The 22200-nt window shown below is 43.3% G+C and overlaps 1 protein-coding gene across 1 annotated transcript; it reads left to right on the top strand.

Annotated features, from left to right (window-relative positions):
* The first annotated feature begins 5135 nt into the window (after positions 1-5135).
* Positions 5136-22124, top strand: ZSCAN30 (zinc finger and SCAN domain containing 30). The gene is made up of 4 exons (XM_087439137.1): positions 5136-5230; positions 10843-11353; positions 11898-12036; positions 17781-22124. The coding sequence occupies exons 2-4, from the start codon at positions 10946-10948 to the stop codon at positions 18701-18703; spliced, it is 1470 nt and encodes a 489-aa protein (XP_087295263.1). The 5' UTR covers positions 5136-5230; positions 10843-10945; the 3' UTR covers positions 18704-22124.
* The last annotated feature ends 76 nt before the right edge of the window (positions 22125-22200 follow it).

Below are 22200 nucleotides of genomic sequence, written 5' to 3'. Positions count from 1 at the left end.
CTGCTGTTAGTTTTGAATGAGACATTAAATTATGGACAATACAACATCTTTGACATGTTATTGTGCATGTCCAAGTGACTTGGACTTTTTAAAAACAGAACCAGTGTTGAAAACTCAGATTCAGAAAGGGAAATATTGGCCAATATAATCAGAGTTCCCAAGGTTCACTTTGGCAGAGATGGGTAGGCTTGTATCAAGAAATACCAGAATTCCCCAAGATCTTTAGAGCTGAATTCAGATCAGATCATTTCCTTTATCTTCAATCAGTGAGGTCATTGGCATCGGTTTGAAAAATCTTCAATTCTAAGTAACTGAAAACCAAGTCACAGCAGTTTAAACAACTTGGTTTGTACTTATCACATTGTTGGGGGTTAAATTGTGTCCCCCCAAAAGATAGGTTCAAGTCCTAACTTCTGGTACCTGCGAATGTGACTTTATTTGGAAACAAGGCCTTTTCAGATGTAATCAAGTTAAGATGAGGTCATATTGGATTAAGATGGGCCCTAATCCAACGACTGATGTCCTTATAAGAAGTGGTAAATTCAGACACAGAGGAGATTCACAGAGAGGAGAGGATGCCATGTGAAGATGGAGGCAAGGACTGAAGTGATGCATTTACAAGGCAAAGAACATCAAGTAGTGCCAGCGACCACTGATGTGGAGCAATGGGCTCGCTCTGCTCACCACAACCTGAGCCAATTAATCACAATGAGTTAGAGATCAAGAAACGAAGTTTAATTAGATTAGCCTGCAAATCGGAAGACAGGTGACTAATGTCTCAAAAACCCATCTTCCAAGATTACAGAATCTTGAGGCAGTTATATAAGGAAAATGGGCAGTAAGGAGGGGGTCCAGGAAGGTTGCTCTCCAGGCATGATGGGCTCCAGGCATTACATTGTTCCATTCTTCTGTCAGCTGTGATGGCTACCTTGTAGGTGTGTTTTCCACCTGTGGTCAGCCTGTTCCTGCAGAGAAACTCATAGAACAAAGTTTTAATTTATCAAGCTATTGGGGAGTACATACAGAGGAGGCTGTAAATCAGGAGAGCATGTGAATCTTTTGGAGTACATGCAGAGCAGCAAGTAGTCACACGGAGGAGGGGCCGGGGCCATTTAGTGTAACAAGATGGCCTCACTTATGCTCACTTACACCACCAGAAGTTAGGAGACAGGCATGGAACAGATTCTTCCCTAGAGCCTTCAGAGGGAGCATGGCCCTGCCAGCCCCTTGATTTTAGACTTCTAACCTCCAGAACTGTGAGAGAATTAATTTCTATTGTATTAAGCCCCTCTGTTTGTGGTACCAGAAGTGGGGTGCTGCTGTAATAAATACCTAAAAATGTAGATATGGATTTGGCATTGGGTAATGGCTAGAGGCTAGAAGAGTTTTAAGGCCCATGATAGAAGCCTAGGTTGCCTTGAAGAGATTGTTGGTAGAAATATGGACATTAAAGCTGATTCTGGCAAGGGCTCAGAAGGAAGTGAAAAGGACAGTAGAGAAATTTTCTGTCAACTTAGAGAATACATATATTGTCATGAACAGAATGTTAAAAACATTAAAGATATTTCTGGTGAGGTCTCAGAGAGAAATGAGGAAAACGTTATTGGAAACTAGAGAAAAGGTGATCCTGGTTATAAAGTAGCAGAAATTGGCTGAATCGTGTTCTGCTTTTGGGTAGAAAATAGAACTTATAAGTGATGAACCTGGATATTTAGCTGGGGAGATTTCCAAGCAAAGTGTGGAAGGTATGGCCTGGGTTTTTCTTGCTGATTATGGTAAAATGTGAGAGGAAAGAGATAAATTGAGGAAGGAAATGTTAAGCAAATAGGAATCACACTTGATGATTTGGAAAATTCTCAGCCTATCCAGATAGCATGCTCTGGAGACAAGGCTATGAGTGTAGCTGGACAGCCTTTTGGTGAAGAGATTAGGTATGTGATTCATGGATCCAATCCACCATCTCAACAGAAACCAGGAATAGAAATTGGGTTATCCAAGAAGGCTCTGTGGAGAACTCCTGCATCTAACTGTGTAGATCCCCTTGATATCCATGGAAGATGAACATGGTTCTTGAGAATGTTATGTTACCAGAAACACTGGCAGCTTGGACTGAATTGGACAGAGACAGGACAAAATGAAGGAAGACTGTCAGACTCTTGAGATTCTACATGCAAAAAATAGGGTGCCCAGAGGGTGGATTGAGCCACAGAGTAATTTGGGAACTCTACAAATATTTGGAAATGAAACAACATACATATGGTTCAAAGAAGAAATATGAACATATGGTTTGAACATATGGTTCAAAGAAGAAATCACAAGGGAAATTAGAAAATGTTTTGAACTGAATGAAAATGAAATGCAACATAAAATTTTATGGGATGCAGCTAAAGCAGTGCTTAGAGGAAAATTTTTAGCTTTAAAATGCATATATTAGAAAAGAAAATCTGATATCAATAACCTAAGCTTCCACCTTAAGAAACTTGAAAAAGGAGAGCAAACTTAATAACTACAACAAAAAAGTAGGAAGAAGTAATAATGATTTGAGTAGTAATTAATGAAGCAGAAAGCAGAAAAACAAGAGATAAATATCAAACCAAAAAAAATTTGGTTCTTCGTTTGTCAACAAAAATTGACAAACCTTTACTAGACTGACCAAGAAAAAGATTAACAAAAGCACAGAAGAGGGGACATCACTACGAACTTTATAGAAATTTAAAAGAGTACATATAAGGAAATACTATGAACAACTTTATGCCAACATATTACACAACATAAGCGAAATGGACAAGTTACTAGAAATATACTAATTACTAAAAGTGACAGAAAAAGAAATAGAAACTATGAATAAATGTATGAAAAATAACAAATGAGTTAGTAATAAAAAATTTTCTAACAAAGAAAAGCACAGGCCCAGATGGCTTCACTTAGGCACAGGGACAGGCACTCTTCTATCAAACAGTTTAAGAATAATACCAATCCTTCACAATCTTTTCCAGAAAACAGAAGGGGCCAGTAATTACTCTGATATGAAAGCCAGACAAAGACAATACAGAAAAATAAAACTACAGACCAATATCTCTAACAATATAGACACAAAAATCCTCAATAAAATATTAGCAAATTAAATTCATTAACACATAAAAAAGGATTATATACCATGGCCAAGTGGAATTTATCCTAGTAACCCACGGTTGGTTTAATGTCCAAAAATAAATTAATGTATTTACAGACTTAAATACCTCACTCTCAATAATGTTCACCAATAATAGAATGAATAAATATTGGCATAATCACACAATATAATATTATTAGAAATGATAATGTACAGTGTACATCTACACAAAACAATATGAACAGACTTTACAAACAATGTTGAATGAAGCCAGACTTAAAAGAGTACATACTGAATTCCGTTTATATAAAGTACAAAAACAGGCAAGACCATGATCAAAGTTCAGCGTAGCGGCTACCTTTTAGGGCTAGAGGAGGGTAGTCACTTGAAGAGAGAACAAGAGAGCAAAGTCCTTGGAAGTCCTGATAACGTTCTGTTTCTTTACCTGAGTACTAGTAACATGAGTGTGTTCAGTTTGTGAAAATTCAACAAACTGTGCACTTATTTACTTGTAAAATAAGAATTACTAACCGATACTATTTGGCTGGTCTGCATTCAGAGCATCACAACATGGGCCAAAACGCACCATTTTTGTTATAAACCTTCATCTTATTTTCTGAGACAACTCCACCTGCCTATCCTGCCTCATTCTCTCCCCATCAGCTACTCCTCTTTTTTTCTGTCTTCAATTTCTCCCTCCAGTCACACTTCACCTTTTTTCTACAAATATAATTCGGTCTCCACCATCCTTAAAAAACAAACACACACCTTTCAATCCTGTTGCCTAGTCTAACCTGTCCTCTCTTTTTCCTTCTTGCACTATTACATTTCTCACAAGGAATTATTACATCTTCTCAGTGCCTTAACATACACTTCTTAACCCCTGGCAAGGACAGTCCAGCAGGTACATCTCTCTCTGGCCCTTCTTCTGCCCCTCCCCCTAATTCCAGCATCACTTTAGTTCTCACCCTCTTATAGCTCTCTGCTGCATCTGCTAGGGACCTGTTCCCTCTCCTGAACCGCTCTCTTGGCTTTTATGACGTTTGAACCACCTGGCTCTCCTTCTCTGAGCAGCTCCTCTTCTCTATCTGCTCTTTCTCTTCCCACCCCCAAACATGGGTATTTCACAATTCCCTGTTTATTTTCCACAGGATCTCCCTTGGCGATGTCATCCCCTTTCCCGTCTTCAATCTTATTTTTAGATATTATCAAATCTTGCTTAGTTCACATTTCTAACCGCCTGTCCTCTTTCATCTCTGTTGCCCTTTAATCCACTCTACACAGTACCGTCAGATATAGCCCCGAAGTACACTTCTGGCCCCGTACCGTGTAAACGGCCTGTACTGATTACTAAACGCATTCCTAACTCCTGAGCCTGGCATTTGAAACTCTCCAAACCTGACCCCAACCCATCCCTTAGCCGAGGTTCCCGCCAACCAAGATGCTGGACTAATTCCCGGAGCATGACCTGCACTTCCCACTGCTGTGCTCTCGCTCCTGTCGCTCCCTACGTGGCAAACGTCGCGCTCCTCTAAATCAGCATTCTAGTCATTCGGCAAGGCTCGGCCTGAGCAGCGCATTCTACGAGAAAATTACTCTCACCTTCCGCTCCGCCCCGCCCTTGCACTCGAAGGCAGGGTGGATCCTCCGCCTTGCACCCTCGCCATTCCAGAGCAGGACACTACCCCCACACTCCTCCCGTAGCTTCTAGGACTGTCATTGCAGACAGTCAACGCGAATGTGGTCTAGTCCTCCCCTTGCCAAAATTTTGAGACCTATTTTAGGTTCGATTTTTATCTCCTTGATGCTACACCAAGGTCAAGCTCGCGCGCTCTCTCTCTATTTATATGTTTTTCTTTTCCTCTTGCAGTCGCCCGTCAACCGTTTCCGTGCTCACCGGTCTCACCCAGGGACGCGCTCCTCCCCCCCCCCCCCCCCCCCCGCCCCAGCCCTCGCCCTCGCCCCTCCTCCGGAGCCGCCGCGCCGCGCGCCCGCGACAGAGCTGCAGTCCTCCGGGCTTCCTAGAGGGGCGCGCCCACCCCCACTTCCGGCGCGCGCGCGCCCCGAAACCGTCCTGCTCCTTATCTGGGGTCGTCCCCGCAGCCTGCGGAGCGAAGGGTGAGTGAGGCGGCTGGGCGGCGTGGCTCCGGGTGCTTCCCTCCCCGCCCCTGTGCGGCATCCGCCGTCCCCGCCGACTTGCCTCGGCCTACCTCTGCCGTGGGCGGAGCCCGCGGCTGGACCAGGTGGCCGCCCGTTGTCGGCGCTACTGTCCGCCCGCCCGCGGGTCCATCCATCATCCTTTCATGCTTTTGTCCGTCCGCCCGCTCATCCCGCCCTTGCGTCCTTTGACTCCTCAGGCACTTACCGGGAGCCTCCTGTGTGCCAGGCCGGAGGCTGAGGAGTAGGACATGCATTGATGGAATCTTTCCTCCCACTTCTCATGGGGCCAGAGCTCACTCTCGAGTCAGGTCTCAGCCCTCCGTCCTGACTTCCCCAGTCTAGGTTAGATTCTTTATCAGTCACGCTCAGAGCACTTTCTGCTTTCCCCTTTGTAGTTATCACGATTAAATTAGGTAATTGTGTGTGCTTTCTCTTTAACGTCCACCTCTCCCTACTGTTTTTAAGTTCTGTAATGGCAAGGACACTTCTTGTTTATAAAACTTTGCTCAGCGCCTAGCACAGCGCCTGCACAATTAGGCACTCAATAAATAAAGAAATGTGTGAAAAACACCAGCCGTCTTCAACAGGGCCCTTAGTTTAGTGGGGAAGGCAAATGTGAAAAGTTCAGCAGAGTACACATCTAAGACTATGGACTCTGGAGTCAGACCATTTGTTTTCAAAACAGTCCAGACTAAATCACTTACAAGCCATGTGACCTGGGACAAATTGCATAACTTCTTTGTTTGTCTTCAGTAAAACAGTAGAACCTAGACCATAGAGTGCTGTGAGGATGAAATGAATGAAGACACTTAAAACAGGTAGACAGTGCTTGACTCTATAATAAAAGCTCAATTAGTGTTTTCTGTTACAATTAATTAAGTGAACAGTGCAGATACATTATAACAGCAGCTACTGCAGGGAGCAGGATTGTCCAAAAGTGCCTTGGAGGTGCTTGTGTTGTTTGGACTAAGACCTAGCTGGGACCAGGATCTCATCTTCTCTCCGAGATAAGCGCTGTATCCAGGCTCAGTGCTTCCAGCCCCCCAACTGGGTTCTCTAGACAACTCCATAAACCAGTGATGCTTAAATCCAAACTTCTGGTCCAAAGCAGTCGACTAATGCCCCCTACTGAGGAGGCTGCTTTCTCACATTTTTTTTTTTTTTTTGGCTTAAAACAACAGAAATTTATTCCGTCACAGATCTGGAGGTTAGAAGTCCGTCACATTTATAATATAAGAAGGTAGAAGGAGCTCTCCCCTGAAACACAGCAGTGCCTCTCTCCAGAATTCCGTTATACGGGATGATGCAAGAATCAGGGGACCTGTGCTTCCTTTTACTGACAGGCTGCTAAGTTTCCCCAGTAGAGCGTATTCTGTAAGCCATGCCTTGTGATGTGGAATTTGCCTTTCCCTTGCCCCATATCTGCCATGTGTTGAGTACCTACTCTGGGCCAGTGTTTTAAGATGTAAGTTTTATTATTATTCAGATGTGGTGAGGACAACAGATCAGGATATGATTGCCATTGAAAAGACAGTTTGTTACTCACAGTTCTCAGAGGAGGGGGCATACCATGCCCCACAGGGCCACCGGGGGAAGAACCAAGGTTAGTCAAAAGGTATAGGGAGTGAGGGGAAAGTGGGAAGGAGCCTTTATTGTGGTTTATGTGGGAAGGAATTCGCGGGGCAAGGTAAACAGGCTTAGGATTGGCTGGTTTGAATACTTTCAGTGGGCTATTAGGCATCAGGGTTGTCTCTAATTGTCTGGTACCTGGCCCTGGGGTGATTAGGGCAGAGGAATGGTGGCCCTGGATGTGAAAGCCCATAGAGGACGTGGTGAGGGAGCGGGCTCTGGATTGGTTGATTTGCATATAAAAGGTGTGCTTGCACCTGAGTTTAGTGTCTCTAGGAATTGGCTATTCCTGTCTCTCCAGCATCAACAAGGCCCCAGAGGTCAAAGCATCAAAGATCAAAGAATAAAAAGACATGCTTAATACACCAAGCACTACTCTAGATGTTTTATGTTATTTCCAGTTCCTATAATAACACTGCAATGAAGACATTATTCATTCCATTTTTAGGAGACAAAATAGAATCTCAGGTTCAGTCAATGAGTACTGTTACACAGCTAGTAGGCTGCCCTATGATTCCAAATCATTGGGTCACCTGACTCTAAAGCTGGTGCTCTTCCTATGAGCTAAGTCACCTCCCTGCAGTATAAGAAGTGCTGTGGAGCATGTTTCAGTCTTTATGAGACATTTGACAATGTTGACCCCTGCCTCTCTGAAACTCTCTTTCCTTGACTGCAGTGATAATCATTCTTTTGTGTATATTATATATATAGCATCTACTATGTACCATGCAAGGGACTGGGTGATGGAAATACCATAGTGAGCAAAAAATGTTATGTAGCTTACGGTCTAATCATGGACAAGACGGATATTAACCCAATAATCCCACTAAAGTATATATACTGACAAAGAGAAATGCTCTGAGGGAAAGGAATGCAGTTCCCTTTAACCATGTCTCTTGTGACTCCTTGACTAGCCCAGTGTTCTCAACCCTGCCTGCACAGGAGAATCACTTGCAGAATGTTTTACAAATACAGTTGTTGGGACACTACCCTGGAAGTTCCGACTCAGGCCAGGGTGTGGCTCAGGCATCTGTAAGATGAGATGAGTGCAATCAAAGAGAGCCTCACCGTGGCAGAAGGATTTTGTTTTTGTTTTGCTTTTCCTTTTTTAAAAACTGGTCAGAGGAACAGGATCAGATTTGCAATTTGAAAAGATCACTCAACAGACTGTGCGGTATTGTGTAGTGTGACAGAAAGGATAGTTGCTGGGATAAAGATGGTGGTGGCAGAGATGGGGAAGGGCGGATTCTGGAGATAGGAAATAAAATCAATAGGACTTAATTTGCATTAAATACAGGAAGGAGTACTGAAAAGGATGGTGTTAGGGATGCTTCCAGGTTTCTGGCAGTGCAGCCAGATGGGTGTTCCTGCTTCCTAAGAGAGGATCACTGGCAGAGGAACAGGTTTGGGGTGTGAGGAATCATCAATTGATCATGGATGTGTTGAGTTTGAGGTCCTTATGAGAAATTCAAGAGGAGTTATGGTGGGAGGGAGGAGCAGTGGGTAAACAGGGCTGAAGCTCAGATGGGAGCTTTAGATCAGAGATGGATGGTAAGCAGAGGCAAGGATGAGATTGCCCAGGAGGAAGTGAAAACAGTGGCAGACTTAGGGTTAACCTATGGAACTCTGATGTAGAGGAGTATGGCCCAGTGAAGGAGATGGAGGAGGAACAGACAGTGCTTTACGGTGAAAAACTTCCCTTCAGCCACACACCCATGGAAGACAAGTTGGTGAGGCATAGTATTTATAATAAAAATTGAATAATATCACAAACATATTGAAATTACAAGGCAAGATGCATAACATACACCGGTGATTACTAAGTAAAGGACACACAATGTGATGCAGCCCTTGGTAAATGCTATGTACACATCAGTGAACAGATCTGATGATGCCTTGTCATGGGATTTCTTAAATGTCAATTGTCACTTAATAAGAATTAAAGAAATATATCTAGTATTTTTCTTACACTAAAAAATTAATGTAAGAAGAAAATATCCCCAAGTATCTCTGTGTTTAGGTAAGTGTATGTGGAACGTCTCTTAATATCTAGCAAAGCATAGCTTAGGAAATGCTGTTTTTTAGGTATCTCAGACCTAACTTTCTTCATAAATAGCTCAATAAATGATAGTCCCATCCTTTCAGCCACCAGAGCCAGCCAGAAATCTGAGTCCTTGACGTCCGTCTCTTCCAAACCCTTATCCAGTGTGTCCCTAAGTCCTGTCAAATCTCTCATCTTTATATCTCTTGGCTCCCATAGCTCAGGCCCTCATCAACTCTTGCCTGAATGGTTACAACAGACTCCTTCCCATCTCTTCTCCACACCACCCTCTGAGTGGGCGCACACACCCTCCAGCCCTTCCTATGGCCTTGGGGATCAAATGCAAACTTTGTAAAACAACCTCTCAGACCCTTGGTGACCTGGCTCTTCCTCTACAGGTTCTCACCATTCCTTGACTGTGCCCCAGGCTCTGGCCCAGGGTTTTTTTGACCCTGGCTGCACATCAGAAGTGTTTGTGGCACTTATTGAAGCCCCACCCGTGGAGATTCTGACTTAATAAGTCTGTTGTGGGGTCCATGCTCCATGGCTATTCTGAGGTCTTAGTCAGAGGTGATGGCCACTAGTCTGGCCTCTCTAAACCACCTGCAGTTTCCTCAATGGGCCACATCACTCGTACCAACTGTTCTCTTTGCCTGAATGACCTTCCTGTACATCTTCACTTGGCTGACTCATATCAGACTTTGTTGAGATACCTCCCTCAGGCCTCTCTCCCTGGTCTTAGTCAGTCATCTTTCAGGGTAGTCAGAAGCTACCTTGTCTGCTTCCCTCCATCCTTGGATTTCTCACACCGTGTTTGTCTGTTTACCTGTCGCTGTCCCATGCTAAACTAGGAGTCCTTGAGGACAGACCTTTTAATCCTGACAGGTCTATTCAGTACACCGCCTAGCACATAGCTCAAGTATTTATTGAAATAATAAATGAAGGAATCCATTTGTCTTTTCTTTGTGTTGTCTCAGAACCTTGTGACTTAAAGTTAAGAGTAATTCTTCCTGTGCATTCACCTTGGCCATTCTCCATGATCCTTTCCCAACATTTTCACCATCATTCTTAATTTATAGTATCAACCAAGATTGTCCTGGGCGTTAACCCATTTTATAATAGAAAGAGCAAGTGCTCTAGAGTTGGGCAACCCTAGGTTCATGTCCTGACTTGGCTATTTACCAGACTGGGGCCTTAGGCAAATTACTTAACGCTCAGGAACCTCAGTTTCCTCATTTATAACAGATGGGGATGATAATACGTACCTCATAGTGTTACTGTCAAGGCCCAATAAAATAGTATTTGTAAAGTGCCTGCGATAGTAGGTGTTTTCTTAAGTGCAAATTCCCTTCTTTTGGAAGGCCCCATGGCATAATAGAAAGAGCTAAATACTTTGGTTGCAGAGCCCAGTTCTGCTGCTTACTGGCTGTGTATCTTTGGTCAGTTTATGGTTCTCAGTAGCCTCATTTTGAAAATGGGCGTAATTCTGATTGTCTTTATAGAGTTGTTAGGAAAATTACGTAAAATTTATGTTAAATATCCAGCTAGTGCTTGGCATCTAGTAGGTGCTTAATAAAATGGTGATTATCATTCTGAGAAGTAATAATATACTATAGTGTTTTTCTTGCTTTCCATATTCTATAAGCACTATTTATTATCCCTAATGTTATCCCTAACATTGTTACTAAAGGTTAAATTGATTTAGGTGATATTACATTTCCTATTTCACATCCTGAAAAAATCCTGGATCATACATCTATAAATGTATCTTCCATACAGAAGCTCTCTTTTAGTCAGCTTTTTTGACAGTGCTACACTCCCTGCTGACTGGTCTTCAAAACCCTGTATTTATATTCTAAGCACATTTTCCCCTGAGTAACACTGGCACTGTCCACCTCAGGAGCTCCCTGAAGAGCTGGAGTTCAGAAGGCATCTCTTAGACACAGACCTCCATCCCCTCCCTGCCTCAACTGGGCAGCCTTTTCAGACTGTCTCTGCCCAGAATGTCAGGGAAGGCCACAGCCTTGGCCTCCCACGCTCCAAAAGAACAAGAAGGACTTATAATTGTGAAGGTTGAAGACGAGAATTATGTTTGGGGGCAGGACTTGGGCCTTCCGGGAAACGCCAGTAGCCAGGAGACCTTCCGCCAGCGGTTCAGGCAGTTGGGTTACTCTGACTCTGCTGGGCCCCGGGAGGCTCTGAGCCGGCTCCAGCAGCTTTGCCGTCAGTGGCTGAGGCCGGAGGTGCACACCAAGGAGCAGATCCTGGAGCTGCTGGTGCTGGAGCAGTTCCTGGCCATCCTGCCAGAGGAGCTGCAGGCCTGGCTGCGAGATCACCGACCAGAGAATGGAGAGGAAGCAGTGACTATGCTGGAGGAGCTGGAGAAAGAGCTTGATGAACCAAGGCAACAGGTAAGAAGTAGGTGTTTTTGTTTGCTTGTTTTACCTAATTCAAGTAAATGGGGAAGCCATTATGAGTGGCATTGACTCGGCTATCAGAGAATTATAACATTTTTGTCTTTGGGGTTATTATTTGTCCACTGGCATCAAGTCACTGAGGCTTTTAGTTCTGTTGTTTTTTGTTTTTATTTTTATTTTTTTGCTGAGGAAGATTCACCCTGAGCCAACATCTGTTGCTAATCTTCCTCATTTTGCTTGAGGAAGATTTGCCCTGAGCTAACATCCGTGCCAGTCTTCCTCTATTTTGTATGTGGGTTGCCACCACAGCATGGCTGACGAGTGGTGTAGGTCCACGCCCGGGATCGAAACCCACGAATGCAGGCCACCGAAGCGGAGTGCGCCGAACTTACCCACTAGGCCAGGGGGCCGGCCCCAGTCCTGTTGCTTTTTTTATCTAATCATGTTAAAGAGTTTCTGACTCCTCCTGCCCTGCACTCTAGGAGTTTTCCTCTTGTATATCCTTAGAATCATAGTGCTGGTACTTGATTGCTCCTAGGACACAGCTCATGGCCAAGGAATGTTCTGGAAGGAAATGACATCCATGGGAGCACTGAAGTCTCTGAGTAGCCAGTTCCAGCCCTTGGAGAACCAGTGCAAGAGTGAGACTCAGGAGCCCCAGGCTTTCCACGAGAGAGGTGAGGAGCCACAGTCCATCTTGGGATGAGGGCTATCATCTGTGGCATGGTTGATTTTTTTTAATGACAATCACCTGTGGCCTTGCCTAGAAATATTCTTCCATTGGCTCTGCCTAGAATCTGAAATGCCAACATAATTTCTAACTTTCGGTTAAGAATTAAGGTAAAATTCTCTAATAATATCCATAATATTCAAAGAACAATATTCTGTTTTTTTAATATTATGGTCCCACTGGCAAGGCAGTCCCTAAGATGGAGATGAATACTGTATTAGTAACAGAAACCACATAGTAATTTGAACAGGGAAAGTTTAATATTAATAATTATTAACTATTAACAGGGGATTAATTACTAAGTAGAGAAAAAAAACACACCCCCCTCTAAAGAATACAGGAATAACACATATAGGGAGTCTCTAGGACTGAGGCAGAGCACCCAAGGAAGGAACAGACTGCAAGAGTGTGCCACATCTTCTTTCTCCCCTGCCAGAGCTGACATCCAGATCTTGTTGCAGAGGGTGCAGCTGTAACCCACTGGATGGAGATGTTCACTGAAGTGCTGTGCTGGCAGAACTTGCTGGGAAGCTGCTCTTTGGGGTACTAAGGGAAGCCATTCATGGGGTGCTGGGGGAAGGGTGTGTGTGCTGTGATGCAGAACTCTCTGAGAAGCCACCCTCTGGGGTGTCACACCCCCCGTGGGGAGGTGCCATGACACAGAACTTGTTGGGAGGCCACCCACAGGGATAGTGCCTCTGAAACTAATTGGAGGTGAGCACTGCTGGGTGCCCCACGTGCTACAGGAACAAACAGAGCACATCAGAACCAGAAAGAAAAGCCCCTTCCTCCTCCAGTGTCCCTTCAGCCTCCCTCTACTGTTAAAGCTTGCATCATGCCAGCTGGCCAGGGAGAAATATTCCAGTATCACAGGCAGGGTATTGAAGGGTGGATTTGAAGTTGAGAGGCAATTAATTGTTAGCTGGTGCAGATGTCAAGGATTAGAACCAAAAGGACCTTGTTTATGTTATTGGCAAAATCATCCCCTGGACAGCAGGTACATCAGCCTTATTAGCTTGTTCTTATTAAATTTTTGTTACATCCAACTACCTTTCTGATTTCCTCTTCACCAAGCAATCTTATTAACTTCCCACGAAGCTTATAATAAGAAAGCGCATTAGTTCAGTCTGGTCTTTGTGATAGTTACATTACTAATTAATTCCCATTCTGGTTTTATTGTTCAGTTTCATGAGCTTGGTTAATGAGAGTTTACCCCAAGAGGTAAATCTGTTCATTGTGATGATAAAATTAGGTTTATGAGGCCACAAGCCCAAGGTCCAGACCCTGGACCTTGGCAATTCACCAAAGGAATCCATACATCTACACACTGAGGCCTCCTGGGAAACTCCCTCCTAGCCTTCCCCCACATGTTATTAGTCAAGTGAGCCCACTTAAATGTCTTCTGCATTAATCAAGGAAGAGCTACATTAAAATGGGTTTTGAAAAATCATTTCCTCAAGTCCTCTGCCTTAAAGTAGGTAAATATCTAAATCATTTAGGGTAGATTATTTCACTTCCTTCTTTTAATGGCTTGAGGAGCAGAAACTCTAATGTAATTTCTTAAATCTTTCTTGGGCTTTTTGATATTGATATTGGTTATGGGCTGAATGGTGTCCCCCCAAATTCACATGTTGAAGCCCTAACCCCTAATACCTAAGAATGCATCTATAGGGGGCCAGCCCCATGGCATGGCGGTTAAGTGCGTGTACTCCGCTGCTGGCGGCCCGGGTTCGGATCCCGGGCGCGCACCCAGGCACCGCTTGTCAGGCCATGCTGTGGCGGCATCCCACATAAAGTGGAGGAGGTTGGGCATGGATGTTAGCTCAGGGCCAGTCTTCCTCAGCAAAAAGAGGAGGATTGGCATGGATGTTGGCTCAGGGCTGATCTTCCTCACAAAAAAAAAAAAAAAAGAATGCATCTATATTTGGAGACATGGCCTTAAGTAATTCATTAAAATGAGGTTGTTAGAATGGGCCCTAAGCCAACGTGACTGGTGTCCTTATAAGAAGAGGAGATTAGGACACAATACAGACCGAGAGGAAATACCATGTGAGGACACAGTGAGAAGGTGGCCATATGCAAGCCAAGGAGAGACAGGCCTCAGAAGAAATCAAACCTGCTGACTCCTTGATCTTGGACTTTCAGCCTCCAGAATTGTGAGAAAATAAATTTCTGTGGTTTAAGCCACCCAGTCTGTGGTATTTTGTTATGGCAGCCCTAGCAAACTAATACAGTATTAAAGTTCTTCTCTATGTCCATATGAAATATTTCTAGCTTTAATTTAATTCTATTTCCTTTTATTTGTTTAGCAGAGTCCTTATAAAACACAACCTGTACTTGAAGGTAATGACTAAACTGCCCTTTGACCTTTTTTAACTAAGGCTCTCACTGCCTTTGATTCCATCTGTGTTCCATCTCTCTGATCATCTTGGCATATTTCTCTGGACATACTTTAGTTTCTCCACTTTCACTTGAAGTTCAGGGATCAAAACAAAATAAAATACTCTAATGAGGATCTGATTAATTCTAAATATAAGTAGATTCGCTTCCCAGCTATCTGTTGCACTTTATATCTTGTTGTTTGTTACTTCCCAGAGGCATTATGTTGTTGACTCAGTCACCTTATGGGCAACAGTGATTCCATCTTTCAGCCTTCCTTGGCCTTAGCAAAATTTCCTCATCCTCCATCTATGCCGGATCCCTTAAGTGTATGGTCTTGAGTGGCTTGACTGGGTTCCTGATAAATCTCATTATGCTGGGCTTTTTTTAGTCCTGAGGGTCTTAGTCAGCCCCACCTCTGAAGAATTAATGTGGATCATTTCACATCTTTCACCTAAGTCATAAGGTTTAAATCACTGGAGGGATCCACCTTGATAGGATTGTAAGAGTCACCATGTCATTTTTACAACCTTACAACCTGGGGTTATAATTTTCCTGTAGGTTCTTCACTAGCCTAACAAGACGTCTTGCTAGAAGAAGAGCCCGAGATGGAGATATGAATGCAGATGATTTGTTGAGGGCGTGCTCTTTGGGAGAAATCTGTAATAGAGTGAGAGAAATAGGATTAGGAATCCTTAGGAAGGATTAGGAATCCTTAGGAAGGATTAGGAGCAAACAATGATGTGGCCTTGGATAAACCTAGCCTTGGTCTAATCTATGGGGGTTTGGGGAGCATAATTGCACTACTGAGTTGTCACTTCTTGAGGCTGTTGGGGGGTTGGGGGAGTTGGGGCAGAAGTAACTTCCTGGGCTAGGTGGCTCTCATCAGCCAGGGCAATTCTCCAGAGCAGGGGGCAGATGTGGGTAGTTAGGAGCCAACATTCATAGCAGCTGGGGGAAGGAGGCACTGTATTGGTCAAGAGGACTTAGGTGGGCAGTGGAGCATCATCTACATAGTAGTAAGGCTTAAAGCATATTTCTCAATGTGCAATTAAAGGCCACATCTCTAGTTAAAAGGATTTTAGACCATACAGGTTATTGAACAGGTAGGAAAATAGCAGAGGGTGTATTATAGAGACGAACTCTTCTACACAGAAACCTATGGCTTATTTTTCCTCCAAAGCACCTCCTGTCATCTGTACCCCCACCCTCCAGCATCTAGACTTTAGGCTTGATTGTGAATTAGCATTCATTCTTGGAAGATATTAATAGGGTTATTTAGGTTATTTCTGTACCAGTATTCCTAAATACTCAAGTGATCATTTCTTATTCTACTTTTAATCTTTATTTGTCATTCCTAGGAATTACTCCAGTTACTGTTTATTCTGTTTTTTTGTATAATATAAATATATATTGAAAAAAGTAAAAATCTTGTTTTCCTGATCTATACATTTAAGGTCAGCGTTTTTCTCTAGTCTTGTAATTTGACTTCATGTAGTTACACAGTTTGAAGAGGTGTTTTAAATCCTAGAAGTTACCTTGCTTTTCTGATTCTCACAGCCCTAATTTGTCCCTACACAATTATTGCCACTTTATACTCTTTATAATTTGTATTCTTTATACTCTTTATAATTTGACCTATTTACTACTTTCAGAAAATTTCTCATTAGGTCGTCAGGTCTCTGACTTCAGTCAATTTGGTGCTTATTCTTCTGCCTTTATTATATGCTAATATATTTTTTTCATAAATCTTCTTTTCATAAATCTTTTCATAAATCTTTTTGAACAAGCACAGCCTTGAATAATTTAGATTTCTCTCTAAGACCCAGGGACAGTGTGAATGTTAGTGTTCAGCCCTGATCTAAGAGGCGATGCTGTCCACCTCTAATTTCTGGTGAGGAATGAGGAAAGGGGCAGCCAGACAGCCTTGCTCAGGTCATCACTGTGAGGCTTTATTGTTGTGTTTGAAGCATTGTGAACTCAGAGAATATCAGAAGTATTTCATTTCATATAAAAACATATTTTTCCAAAGCCAAATAAAAATGATTTTTCTGTTTCAGTGCAACTACAGCCCTGCTTCTTTCCAATAGGGAAGGCAGATGACATAGGGGAAAACTGCAAGCCTTGATGTGAAGTATCTTTGTTTGAATCCTGACTCTGCCAATTATTAATTCTATGGCCTTACATAGGTGGCGTAGCGTCTCTGAGCCTCAGTTTCCTGATCTGTAAAATGCATGTAAGTTTAGAGGACTTTTGGGAAGATGAAAGTAACTTAATAGTTTTTCAGATTTTCCCACCTCAAAATAATTCAGATTACATCAGCCATCACCTACTAGTCTCCTGTTCAGAGTTAGTAGAAATCTAGAACTGAGAGGGGCATGTTGTGTGAGCACTGAAGGTTTGGCTCTGGGCAGTCACATCTGCCATTTGTTTCCATCCACCTTCTTGACCATTTACCCATAAAAAAGTGAACATACAGGCCTGGCCCAGTGGCGTGCTGGTTAGGTTCGTGCACTCCACTTTGGCAGCTCAGGGCTTGCGGGTTCAGATCGGCCTGCAGACCTACACATCGCTCATCAAGCCATGCTGTGGTGGTGTCCCATATACAAAATAGAGGAAAACTGGTACAGATGTTAGCTCAGGACCAATCGTCCTCACCAAAAAAAAAAAAAAAAAAAGTTAACATATAAGACTCCCACCTGACCCCAGAATGAGTTAGGAACCCACAGTATTCCTTTTCTCATACTCTGTATGTCTTATTCTATTTGTTTATAATCATTTAATCAACTTGGAACCTGCCAGAATCTGCAACTGCCTTAATGCATTCTAGTTCCTGCCCACCTACCTCTGCCCAATACTAACCTCAAAAGCATTTCCTAATTGTATCTTCTGCTCTCCTACTTTTCTAGAAGCACTAGTGATTCAAGACTGTTAGACATCTTTCTTTATCATGACCACTCCTTATCACCTCTTTTCCTTTCCCTCATTACCTAAAAATACATCTTCTCTAATTCAGGATTGTCTCCCAGCTTCCTGGACTCTCACTAATACTTCATTTATTAGCATCTTATCCCTCTTCTCCAATGCTGCCTCTCATTCTTTGTCAACCTTACTCTCTCAGGCTGCCACCTTTCACTACCCCAGGCCACTTCTCTAAATTCTAGATTGGGGAGCTAGTTTTAAGAGTTTTCCTTCAAATAGGTAAATACCTATTTCATTTGGTTTAGTTTATCTTCTCTTCCTGCTATAATAGATTCCTTTCTTCCAACATGGAGAGCAAATGACACTTGCATTTTCTATTTGCATTTTTAGATGGCAAACTGGTGGCCGAAAAGGTATTGACACCAAAGCAAGAAATTATTGAATGTGTAGCATCAGCAGCCATGATATCCCCAGGAAGACTCCCTCCTTCAAGACAGATAGTTGAAGAAGCTTTGGGAGGTCTGGGCAGCTTTGAGAAGCCACGAGGGAATGCTACAAAGAACAAAGTGAGTCAGCTTCCTTCCCAGGACAGACATTTTAGTCTTGCAACCTTCAACAAGGAAATCTCGAAAGAACAGAGTGTCCTTGAATGTAATGACAGTGAAGGAAGTCTCAGTCTGAATTCAAATATTATTACACGACAGAGAATTCACACTGGGGACAAGCTCTATGAGTGCCTTGACTGTGGGAAAGCCTTTTGCCAGAGCTCAAAGCTGATTAGACATCAGAGAATTCATACTGGAGAGAGACCTTATGCATGTAAAGAATGTGGCAAAGCCTTCAGTTTGAGCTCAGACCTTGGTAGACATCAGAGAATTCATAGTGGTGAAAAACCCTATGAATGTTGTGACTGTGGAAAAGCTTTCAGAGGCAGCTCAGAGCTCATTAGGCATCGGAGAATTCACACTGGAGAGAAACCTTATGAATGCAGTGAATGTGGGAAAGCCTTCAGCCGGAGCTCAGCCCTTATTCAGCATAAGAAAATTCACACTGGAGACAAAGGCTATGAATGTATTGAATGTGGTAAGGCTTTTGGTAGAAGCTCTATTCTTATTGAACATCAAAGAATTCACACTGGAGAGAAACCTTACGAATGCAACGAATGTGGAAAATCCTTCAATCAGAGCTCAGCCCTCACCCAGCACCAGAGAATCCACACTGGAGAGAAGCCTTATGAATGTAGAGAATGTAGGAAAACGTTTAGGCATAGGTCAGGCCTTATGCAGCATCAGAGAACTCACACCAGAGTTTAACTCTGTGGGTAAGAATTGTACAATTGTGAAATACTAGGAATTCACTTTGGGGGTGAGTTTCCACAGAAGATAGAAATTTCCTGAGAGCAGAGTTCCTGTCCTTCCAGCCCAGTTCAGTCCTGTAAGAGTAGATCCACACAAAGATGTTGTGGGACGGGCACCTTCACAGTAAATCCAGGATTGGGGCAGAGATCCTGGAGGAGCTCCTTATAAGGTAGATTAAGAGGTGATGCCTCCAATGGCAAGGATCCTGCCCAGAAAGAGTACTTGTGCATTTGGCAATTGGAGGCACATGCTGAGAGTTATTTAGTTGTCTAAAATGTTCAATTGTGAGGTTATGAAATGTTGAATTATGCCCTGGATCAGTTTAGCAAGATCTGGGGAATGGTAGCTCATTCGGCCCCTTGTCAGTTCTCTCCTCAGCCCTGAGCTTCCTGCTGAGGTCAGCTGAGGTCTACTTATCTATTGAGCACCTGCTATGTACCAGCCACTGGGGGCAGTCATGGCCATTGCCCTCCCATAGTTAAGGGCTAATGAGATATACATATTTATTAAGCAGGTGTTTACAGTAAAGCATGATAAGTGCTTTTTAGTAGGATAAATCCAGGACTCTTATCTAAACACAGGGCAGGGGTACCTAACCTGGTCTATGAGTCTCTAAAGGCTGCCTGGATGTGATATCTCAGTTGAGATGGAAAAGGCAGGCAGAAGTTAGCCAGCTCAAGGGCAAGAAGGAAGAGAAGAACATTACAAGCAGAGGTTACAGCACATACAATGGCATGAAGACAAAAGGATCTGGAGACATCCCTTTATCAGGATTCTTCTCTCTGGCAGAAACTGGGTCTCATAGACCCTGGTTCAGAAGCCAGGACATGTGTTGGCTCCTCTCTTCTTATTTATAATCACTGAGTTGAATAGCCTGTCTCCGACCCAGAAGACTGGTGTGTCATATGGAAAGAGGCATGTATGCACACCAAGCAAAGAATACATATTGGAGGCTAGAGGGATGGTGGTGACTGAAGTGTTCGTGTCCCATCACCCTGGGGCCCAGGAAATGGGAAGCTGACAGGAACACAAGCGGGAATGGGAGGTCTGCCTTCCCAGGCTTCACTGTTCCTCATTCTCTGTCCCCTCCCCTCATCAGCAGGCTTGCAGATGCTAAGCTACTTGAGGACAATGAATATTTGTCAAATTGTCGAGTTCCTCAGAACTTGACTTCTCTGCTAATTTTTATTTTGGCAGTTTTTTTTTTTTTTTTAAAGATTTTATTTATTCATTTTTCCCCCCCAAAGCCCCAGTAGATAGTTGTATGTCATAGGTTCACATCCTTCTAGTTGTTGTACATGGGACTCGGCCTCGCGTTGGACGGAGAAGTGGTGCCTTGGGGCGCGCCTGGGATCCGAACCCGGGCCGCCAGCATCAGAGCGCGCACACTTAACCGCTAAGCCACGGAGCCGGCCCTATTTTGGCAGTTTTAATTAACCCACAATTAATTGCTGAGGCCAGTTTATCCCTAAGAGAAAATTTGATTCCTCTTCTTTTTTTTTTTAAAGATTTTATTTATTCAGTTTTTTCCCCCCAAAGCCCCAGTAGATAGTTGTATGTCATAGGTTCACATCCTTCTAGTTGCTGTACGTGGGACTCGGCCTCACGTTGGATGGAGAAGTGGTGCCTCAGGGCGCTCCCGGGATCCGAACCCGGGCCGCCAGCATCAGAGCGCGCACATTTAACCGCTAAGCCACGGAGCCGGCCCTGATTCCTCTTCTAAGATGTCCTGATTTCCCTTCCAGGTAGTGTTGCTTCTGAAGAAGACTTGATGATCACAGCTGTTGTGGGTAACTGGGGAGGTGAAACTGGGGGCACACTCTTTGTGTCCAAAGGTTGTGGGATTATCATTGAGTGAGGTCCATTAGAAGTCTCAAGAGATCCTTCAAATGGATAGGTGCCTTTTCCTATAGGTGACAATCAGAAGATTTCATATTTTTAATATCATTTAATAGTTTTTTCCCTGATTGTGAATTAATTATAAATGTTGATAATACAGAAAATAAGAAAGTATAAATTACCTACAATCCTACCACCCACAGAAACATTGTTAACATTTTGGAGTACTTTCTATTAGTGTTTTTTCCCCCAACACTAATATTTTTGATAAAAATCTTGTTTGATAAATCATTTTTAGTAACTGATTTTAACATTTATACTTTGAGTATATACTTCAACTATTTAGTATTAGAATGTAATGCAAGATGTAATAAAATTTGAGTTTTAAAGTTTTGCTTTGATATTATTCATTCAGGAATAGGGAGCACAATAACATGAGTGGAGATGTGCTGGGAGAATGGGGGAAGGCGCTGTGGGAGGAAGTCAGGGAACTGGTGTTCTTAGGTTTTATTCTCGGGGGCAAAAAGTATCTGGAAACTGACAGTTGGTCCCTGGGGCTGCAGTTCACCAGGTGAAGTCACAAAATTGAGGGGACATCTGGGGCTGCATTGTGGTTGAAAGACCATGGGAATGAGAGCAAACAGCCTGTTTAAAAACACACGTCCTCTGTCCACCAGTATCAGGACTTCCTCCCCTTTGCGAGCAAGAGCCTGGGAGACTGCCATGGCCTTCCTCTCCTCTCCTCTCTCAGCAGGTCCTCAGTAGAAACACAGGCACAGAAAAAACTCATGACCCTTTAGATCTGTGATCATTTGTGCCAGCCAACAAGACAGCTGTAAATGATAAAGTTACTGAGTAGCAATGTCTTGTTCCGGCCCATCAGAATGCAGGCAGTGGGTGGATATAAGTGGAGTCTGCCATTGGGGCTCGCCCTTCCTCTTGACTTCGCAGAAATGCTCTCCAGGTTGGTTTCTCCTGCACGGGAAATTGTTCTAATTGGCAATCTCCCTTGCTCTGAGGATTCACTTTATGGGGCAAAAGAAGCAAAGGAGTTCACAGGGAAGCTTGGAGAGACCAAGATCATATTTGCTTTAAATTTCCAATCTTCTCAGCTGGACAGTGTTAACTGCAGCCTATGGAAATGAGGAACGAGAAGGGGAGAGGTAGGAAACTGACATTTATTAAGCACCTTGCCTAAATTACCCATTGTTAAATACGTGAATCCGTGCAAGATCAGTTAAGGCAGACATTGCTCCCCCCTGGACTGCTGCTTCTATACCAAGAGAAACAAGGGCCTTGAGCAGAAGGGAAAGGCCTGAATTACTTTTCCTCCAGCAAGGCTGTGAAGAAAACAATTACCTTTGACATCTACCTTATATCAGTGCCCCTCCACTTCATAAACACATAGAATGTCGAAGCTTTAACCGTGAGAGATCATCTCCTTCAGCTTCTTTAAACTGAGGGTCCAGAGTCATGAGGTGACTTGCTTATGGCTGCAGGATTCATGGAAAAGCACTAACAAGAACAAAAGTATCCACTACAACGCTATGGCTTTGCTCAACTATGAATCTACTTCATGCAAATAACTTATACTTGCACACAGGATTTATAAT

This window comes from Ceratotherium simum, chromosome 14 (genome assembly GCF_057802395.1).
Source record: "Ceratotherium simum simum isolate JZ-2026a chromosome 14, ASM5780239v1, whole genome shotgun sequence".
Classification (NCBI taxonomy): Eukaryota; Metazoa; Chordata; class Mammalia; order Perissodactyla; family Rhinocerotidae; genus Ceratotherium; species Ceratotherium simum.
The sequence above is the reverse complement of the archived record's forward strand: the minus strand, read 5'-3'. Positions and strand labels throughout refer to the sequence as shown.

What these genes read in the sequence shown, in the direction of transcription:
- ZSCAN30 (XM_087439137.1), top strand. Translation starts at nt 10,946, where the DNA reads ATGTCAGGGAAGGCCACAGCCTTGGCCTCCCACGCTCCAAAAGAACAA. An exon ending in TTGATGAACCAAGGCAACAG is followed by an intron (nt 11,354 to 11,897) that starts GTAAGAAGTAGG and finishes GATTGCTCCTAG; the next exon opens with GACACAGCTCATGGCCAAGG. An exon ending in CCAGGCTTTCCACGAGAGAG is followed by an intron (nt 12,037 to 17,780) that starts GTGAGGAGCCAC and finishes TTGCATTTTTAG; the next exon opens with ATGGCAAACTGGTGGCCGAA.